Raw genomic sequence first — 8,305 nt, 5'->3', positions numbered from 1 at the left:
CTCCGAAGCACAGCGTTTGGAGTCCCACAGAAACACAAAGAGAAAAAGAACAAGAGGAAATGGCCATCATGTCAGTGCCACTCATTCAATAATGACCTCTCCCAGGGCTGCACCTGTCCAGGCCGGCTGTGAAGAGGCCTCTGGGTTCCTGATGAGGCCATTACTGAAGGTCCCAGTTTTGCTCTTTAATTGCTGCAGGGACTTGATGTTCACTCGGTGTCTGAGCCTTATGCAAATCAAAGGTTACGAATGTTTTCCTTGAACAGGACGGATGTGTGAGCTGGCTGGAAAGGAGCCGCGTGTTCCCCAAAGGCGGGCTGAGTACACGAGGGGCAGAATCCCCTGCTAGACCTTGGCAACGTCTTGCTGGACGGCTTCTATTTGAAAATATCTTAAATCTTGGGAAGAATTTTCTCTGGCCGGCTCTGGCGTGGAAACTGTACTATTGGCTGTCCCATCAAACGGCACAAGGATTCCTTCTCTAAGGGCAAATGGAAACACAAGCAACATGTGGCCTCAATTATGGTGATGACAATGTATCTGACGGGGCACACATGCTCCACTGTGGACACAGTGCTGGGGAGTGGGGTGGAGACAGTCAGGGGGCTGAGTGACAGTCGAGGAACACTCTGAGCTGATCTGGGCCCAGGCGGAAGGCTCTGAGCCAGTCTGGGCCGTTTTGGAAAGCCCTGAGCTGGTCTGGGCCGCACACAGCTCGCCTGTCCCTTGACTCACTCATTATGCTAAGGGATAAGGTCTTTACTCTTCGTACCATTCATGCATGTTCAAGATAGAGTGCTAAAAACTGGTCTGGAGTAACACCCACCTCTCGATTCTGGAACCAGTTCACCAACACCACCAACAGGCTTACCGGTGCTTGTGGGTCACCCAGGAGGATGGTTCCCACCACACCTGACGATTACCAAGTAGGTCTGTCTATCTAGTCAGATAAAGATTTCTTGGAAGAAATTTTTAATTTTTGTGACATTGTTGAAGGAGCTGGTCAGGATTACCTCTAAGAAGAGAGATGATTCTCCCCCTGCCTTTTAAATCTGTGCTTTCTGAATGTACTATTTAAAATATACTGCTTAAAACCACTTTATTCACTTAGTAAATGATCTGGTGTTGGGTCTTCGTTCTCGAAGGCTCCAGGAGCTTTTGGATCCTGTTCTGCCTACTTTTGAATATGTCTGGAATGTTCCCAAGTGAGAATTAAAATTAGTGAGCCTTTTAATTTGTTAAAAGCACACTTTAGCCTTTAATCCCCCACACTCGGGAGACAGAGGCAGGTGTTTCTGAGTTTGAGGCTAGCCTGGTCTATAGAGTGAGTTCCAGGACAGCCAGGACTACACAGAGAAACCTTGTCTTGAAAACCAAACTGGAGAGCAGCACCTTGGAGGTCCTGTGGGTCTGTGTCTTGTTTCAACAGTGTTTGGATGGAACAGACCCGGGGACTCCCACTTTATTAGCTTCCAGTCACCTTACGAGTCTCTCCAGTCACCACCTCTGGGACCATCTTCCTGCTGCCTTCGGCTCCTAGGACCAGCCAGTACCGTCCTCGAGGTTAGCCCCATACTCCGGATCAGCCATGACCTCTCAGATTCGTCAGGATTATTCCACCGAAGTGGAAGCCGCGGTGAACTGCCTGGTCAGCTTGCACCCGCGGGCCTCCTACACCTCCCTCTCCCTGGGCTTCTTTTCTGATGGGGATGATGTGGCTTTGGAGGGCATAGGCCACTTCTTCCCCAAATTGGCTGAGGAGAAGGCGAGGGCACCGAGGGTCTCCCCAAGTTGCAGAATAATTGTGGGGGCCGTGCTCTTCTAGGATGTGCAGAAGTCATCTCAAGATGGACGGGGTAAAACCCAGGAGGCTAGGGAGGCTGCCTTGGCCCTGGAGAAGAACCTGAACCAGGCCCTCTTGGATCTGCATGCCCTGGGTTCTGCCCCACCCTCATCTCTGTGACTTCCTGGAAAGCCACTTCCTGGATAAAGAGGCAAAGCTCATCACGAAGATGGGCAACTGCCTGGGCCAACCTCCGTAGGCTGGCAGGGCTACAATAGGTGTGCCCCAGCATCTCTGGGTGAGCATTTCTTTGAGCGCCTCACTCTCAAGCATGACTAGGAGGCCTCTGAGCCTTCCAAGGGCTTCCTCCTCTGCTCTGCACCAGCCGCCTCAGGACCTCTACCCGAATGAACCTCTAAAATCACTAGGCAGCTCTGTAACCGCCCTAGAGCCTCTCCCAAGCCTTGGACCAAGTAAAAATAAAGCTTTTTGAAACAGGAAAAACAAACAAACTGATGATATATTAAAAACTCCAGGGGTTGGGGATTTAGCTCAGTGGTAGAGCGCTTGCCTAGGAAGCGCAAGGCCCTGGTTTCGGTCCCCAGCTCCGAAAAAAAAAGAACCAAAAAAAAAAAAAAAAAAAAAAAAAAAAACTCCACATAAGGGGCTGGGGATTTAGCTCAGTGGTAGAGCGCTTACCTAGAAAGCGCAAGGCCCTGGTTTCGGTCCCCAGCTCCGAAAAAAAGAACCAAAAAAAAAAAAAAAAAAAAACTCCACATAAAATAATCAGTCATAAATTGTACATTTCTTCTTTTCAACCTTCCCCTTGAAAGTTCTCTTTCTATAAGGAACACAAAAGGAAAGTACACTATGAAGACACAGGTATGTTTTCCCCAGCAGACTCAGGAGAGAGAAACCAGAGACAAAGAGTGGGACTGTTTGCCCTCTGCCCTTACACTACAAACACCACAAGGCTGCAAACCCCTGCTGCGTGGTAGTTTTCTACACATCCCTGCAAGAGAGCGATTGATTCTGCAGTGGGGACTCAGCTGGGTGTCTTCTGTTTCTGACAGAGTGGACCTAAGGGTGCTATCAGAACTCACAATCCCAGATCAGACGCCAGCCCCACCAGGTGGATTCCCTAAAGGACAGCTACAGGAAAGTCAGAGCTCTCCAATCCCCTCCCTTGACTCATTTAATCCGTTTCTTTGACCCAAGAACTTGGAGCACCATTTATATACGTTTGTTGCCTATTGCAAGAGATATCACAAAGCCTGTCTTGCCAGTACGGGTCTGTGATCTGCTTAGGAAGCTGAGGCAGGAAGATGACAGTTAATAAGCCCAAGGCGTGGGAGGAACAGTTATTTATTGGCTACTTTGTAACGTCAACTTGACATAAGCGGGAGTCATTTAGAAAGAGGTAACCTTAATTGAGAAAACACCTCCCCCAACTGGCCCATGGCAAGTCTGTGAAACATTTTCTTTTAAACTGATGATTATGTATCCAGCACACTGTGGGCAGCGCCACCCGCCCAGGGGGTGGTCCTGGTTACTATAAGAAGGCAGGCTGAGGGGTTGGGGATTTAGCTCAGCGGTAAAGCGCTTGCCTAGCAAGCACAAGTCCCTGGGTTCGATCCCCAGCTCCAAAAAAAAAGAAAAGAAAAGAAAAAAAAAAGAAGGCAGGCCGAGTGCTGGAGAGACGGCTCAGTGGTTAAGAGCACCGACTGCTCTTCCAGAGGCCCTGAGTTCAATTCCACATGGTGGCTCACAGTCATCTGTAATGAGACCCAATGCCCTCTTCTGGTGTGTCTGAAGACAAGCTACAGGGTACTCATATAAATAAAAATTCATTTAAAATAAATAAATAAATGAAAAGAAGGCAGACCGAGCTTGCTGGCCACGGGCAGTGAGGCAGTAAGCAGGGTTCCCCTGTAGCCTCTGTTTTATCTTCTGCATTCAGGTGGCTGCCCACCTCGAGTTTCTGTCTAGATTTTCCTCAGTGGCCAACTGTTACCTGACAGTTGTAAGCTGAGAATAAACCCTTTCCTCCCCAAGTTGCTTTGGTCGTGGTCCTTTATCAAAGAAGCAGCAACCCTAAAGAAACGTTGTCAGAAGGGTTGGTAGAAACATTCAGATGAAGCATCTCGGTGGCTGGGAGCAGTCTCTGTGGTGTGGTACTGGCCGTGTATCAATCACCTGAGTGTGGGAGCCAAGCACCACCCAACTGTCACCGGCTTTCTTCTCTCCCCGACTTTGCTGGTGGGGGTTGGTCGTTTTGCTTGTTTTGCTTTTTACATGAGCCTCTGTGTAGCCTCCACGAGCTTTGAACTCAGCGTGGCCAGACAGGGTTCACACTAGCAATCTTCCTGTTTAGCCTCCAAGTGCCTGTGTGTGCTGCTATGCCCCGGTCCAATCAGTGATCGGCTATAGCATAAGACCTCTTTTTTTTTTTTTTTTTTTATTCGCAAAGTTTGTTAAAGATAAACTGGGGTGAGTTAAATAGGTTTACCTTGCTGTCAGGCTTCATAAGAAAGAAAACTCACAAAACAGGTTCCGACGAAAGACAAACTCCTGTGCTGTTGTTATTGACTAAAACTTTACTTTTTACTATTCCTTATTTAAAAGAAAAAAAAAAAGTGTTAGGGGCTGAAGAGATGGCTCAGTGGCCAAGAGCAGGCACTACTGTTCCGAAGGTCCTGAGTTCGATTCCCAGCACCCACATGGCAGCTTACAACTGTCTGTTGCTGTCTTTTGGAATGCACATGTATATGTAAAGTACCTATATACATAAAATACATAAATAAATCATTAAAATAAAAAACTGTTTTTCGGGTTGGGGATTTAGCTCAATGGTAGAGCACTTGCCTAGCAAGCGCAAGGCCCTGGGTTCGGTCCTCAGCTCCGAAACAAAACAAAACAAAACAAAACAAAACAAAACGAAACTAAAAAAAAAAAACCTAAAATGTCCAGCAGCTAGAGCACCCCTTTCAGCTGTTTATGGACATTCTATATAAAAAAACTGTTTTTCAATGACTGCTCTCAGTAACCACTCATGTGTCTACTGGTAAACAATTAGATCTTTACAGATAAAAAGAGTTTAAAGTCTATATAAGTTATGAGGACCTGAAGAAGTGATTTAAGGTATGCAAAACAAATAAGGTTTAAAGATGATACGTGGGCTGGAGAGATGGCTCAGTGGTTAAGGGCACTGACTGCTCTTCCAGAGGTCCTGAGTTCAATTCCCAGCAACCACATGGTGGCTCACAACCATCTGTAATGGGACCTGATGCCCTCTTCTGGTGTGTCTGAAGACAGCTACAGTGTACTCACATACATAAAATAAAATAAATAAATAAATAAATCTTTTTTAAATAAGATGATATGTACAATGTTAAGAGCTCAAAGTTCAAGGTTTATCAGTGTAGTTCTAATAAGTTATTAATCTAACCTTGGCAAAGCACTGATAAGATAATCACAGCTTCCAAATTTTACATTTTCTTTGGTTGCTTTCTAAATATTCAAGAGTGCTTCTCATTGTGCTAAAAACACCAGTGTCCAATCTGCACCCATCTAGACCGCTGGACAGAGGAAAGGCTTTTACCCCAGAACTGTCTTTGGGTTCTCAAGCTCTTCTTCCCTTGTTCTCAGTTTCCTACTAGGAAACCCCTGTCTTATCACCGATGACGATGATGAGTGTTCGTGCTTCGTTCACGCTGATAACTTTGTCTTTGTTCTGCTTTGACCCAAAGGTGCTGTCTGCAGACATGCTCACTGCCTTTTCTACATGAGGATTTCAGATTGTGGACAGTGATCATACAAACACCTTCTGTCCCAGTCTGTCTGCCTGCTGATCCCTGCTCAGCCAACAGACACCATCCAGGAATCACCTGGGGCACTTTGGGGCAAACTGCTCCAAAATGGCCTGTACCTTGCTAGCTCTTGTGATCCTACAAGAATAGTGAGTCTTGGATTTACTGAAAGCTGATCCTAAGCAATCCAGCCGCTGTGATTGTTTCCTGTCTGGTAAGCTTTGGTCGGTGAACTAGGTGTTTCTGACAGAATTTCTCAGATCGCCGACATTCCCCTCCTGGCCTTTCACTGACATTCTAGCCTTGAGGACCACGATGGCCCAGCTTTGATGAAGTGACAGCAGTGTACCTTGTAGTCCACAAAAGGCTGGAATCTGTGCTCTCGGGCAGTCCAGATATCTAGAAATGAGCTCGAGCTGAACTATAGAAGGATTTCTGGAAGCTAGATAAAATCCAGCATCCCTCAGGACCTTGAACAATAAACTCCCTTCCCTCAAAAGGAGTCATTTCCCTTCTGGCAGAAGGGACATGACTGCAAATCAAAGACCATGCTGGCCTTCAGGCCCCCTCAGTTACTACATCCCAAAGCATCTGCATTAGTATTCTGGTCCTTCTTACTCCCCACCCCCACCCCCAGCTTCCCTCCTTCCTATATAATATCCTCTCTGTATAATTCAAAGTCTCCCCTCCCCCGTCCCTGCTATCTCTTGCTATTCTTACTATTTATTCTCTCTCTTGCTGCCCGTGTGTTCCCTATTTCCTCTCTCTCTCTCTCTCTCTCTCTCTCTCTCTCTCTCTCTCTCTCTCTCCTTCTTCCTTTCTCTCTCTCCCACTCTCTCTCCTGCTATCTCTTCCTGTCTCCACTGTTCTCTCCCACATTTTGCTTCTCTTACAGGTAGGCCTAGCCACATCCAGCCTGTTTTACCTTGTCTCTTCTCTGAACTCTTCCAAATGCCTCTGGATGCTCTCTGTCTCACCCACAATACCAACTTTCCTCCCTCGCAGAGTGGTAATCAGGGCAGTTTCTTTGCTGCATGTCCCTAACATACAGTTGAGTAAATCAAGGGGAGAAGGCCTGCCCGTTGTGGGTGGAGCCATTCCCTGGGCCGGAATCCTAGATTGAATACACGGGAGAAATCAAGCTGGAGACCATTCCTTTTACTGACTGTGAACACAGTGTGATAAGCTGCTCCAAGATTCTGAAGCCTTGACTTCACCCACCAGATAAACTGCTGCTCCTTTTAGAGTATTTTATCACAGCGACAGTAAAGTAACCAAGATAGCCGTACAAGTAGCTGTTTGAAACAATTTAGCTTTTTAAAGCTGTGACTCAGTGAATCTTTACTGGAAAGTCTCTAGGTAGAGGTTAATTAGTGGTTAATTAATTAGGTTAATTACGAGGTTAAGCATAAGTCTTCAGCTAGGCGTTAGTTAAGGGTTATGCAGTAGCCTAAAATACCACCATTGACATTGAGCTGGGTTTTGGCTTACATAGGAATACAGAACTCTCTAGCCTAATGCCTCCCAAAGTAATTATTATTACAATCTTTACATATAAAAAACTAATTGTCATTTAGTACTCTGGTCTCATTGTTGGAGGTGCTTTATTACTTAGGATTGTCTCTGTTCTGAGTTAGAGGGCAGCCTTGGTTGGACTCAGAGATCACTATGTTTTGCCTCCTGAGTGCTGGGACTAAAGGTTCACACATCGTGCCGGCTGACTGCTACTTTTAATTAATTAATTAATTTATTTATTTCAGTGACAGTACACTGTCACTGTCTTCAGACAGACCTTCTTGTGGTTACACTCTAGATATTTCCAGATACACCAGAAGAGGGCATCAGACCAACCCTACTTTTAATTTTTAAAAATTATTTTATATGCGTGGGTGTTTTGATTACATGTTTATATGGATACCACGTGTATGCCTGGTACCCAAGGAGACCAGAAAAGGGCACAGGATCCCTTAGAACTTCAATTACAAAGGGCTGTGAGCCTCCATGTAGGCCCTGGGTCCTCCGGAAGAGTAGCCAGTGCCCTTAACTACTGAGTTATCTGTCTAGCCCTCATAAGTTTTTTGTTTTTAATCCAAATATAATTCCACTTTATAGAAAGTGGACTTGGGTTGTGGAGGGTCTTCCTGTGCGATCCACCCTCTCTCAGGCCGGCTGACTCGGGTTTTCACCCGGCCTTGTTTGTGCTCACACAAGCTCTAGCTGCTGAGTTTCGCACATCTTCATAGCCAGCAAAGTGAAGTTGCTTTGGGCACTCCTCTGCCTGCACCGTGAAGTGGTTAGAAGCCGATGTAGCTCTAAGCCGGGCAGGAACCGCTTAAGTTTGAAGCATTCCTGGTTCCCGGCCGCTCACATGTCTCAAGGCTTCAGAGTCTATTCCTGTTCCCAGAAAGGGGGAAAAAAGTACACAAAAACTTCACGTATATGTCTATGGTTCATTTTAGCCGACTGAGAGTCTGTGTCAGTGAGCTTTCCTGTCATGTGACAAAAGACCCCAGCTAATCAGCTTTCGAGAAGACGGTTATTGGGGCAGTTTGAGAGGCCCCATCCGGGCTGCACAGCCCCATCACACCGAGCTGTCAAGAGTATATCAGGGTGGAAGTTCGTGGCTAGGGGACCTGTCACTCAGTGTCCAGGAAATAAGTGAGGATGGAACCAGAATCCCAGTGTTGCAAGGGCACAGCCCACGATCTAACTT

At 46.4% G+C, this 8,305-nt stretch overlaps 1 protein-coding gene across 1 annotated transcript; it reads left to right on the top strand.

Annotated features, from left to right (window-relative positions):
* The first annotated feature begins 1,588 nt into the window (after positions 1 to 1,588).
* LOC148003881 (ferritin light chain 1-like) lies at positions 1,589 to 1,963 on the top strand. Its single transcript, XM_087567943.1, has 2 exons — positions 1,589 to 1,765; positions 1,826 to 1,963. The coding sequence occupies exons 1-2, from the start codon at positions 1,589 to 1,591 to the stop codon at positions 1,961 to 1,963; spliced, it is 315 nt and encodes a 104-aa protein (XP_087424069.1).
* Positions 1,964 to 8,305: the final 6,342 nt, after the last annotated feature.

Source organism: Rattus norvegicus, chromosome 9, assembly GCF_021556685.1.
Source record: "Rattus norvegicus strain SHRSP/BbbUtx chromosome 9, alternate assembly SHRSP_T2T, whole genome shotgun sequence".
In the NCBI taxonomy this organism is placed as follows: domain Eukaryota; kingdom Metazoa; phylum Chordata; class Mammalia; order Rodentia; family Muridae; genus Rattus; species Rattus norvegicus.
The sequence above is the reverse complement of the archived record's forward strand: the minus strand, read 5'-3'. Positions and strand labels throughout refer to the sequence as shown.

Bases quoted from the DNA above. Each gene is read 5' to 3' on its own strand.
- LOC148003881 (XM_087567943.1), top strand. From the start codon at position 1,589: ATGACCTCTCAGATTCGTCAGGATTATTCCACCGAAGTGGAAGCCGCG. The intron at 1,766-1,825 runs GCGAGGGCACCG...GTGCTCTTCTAG, and splicing joins CCAAATTGGCTGAGGAGAAG to GATGTGCAGAAGTCATCTCA.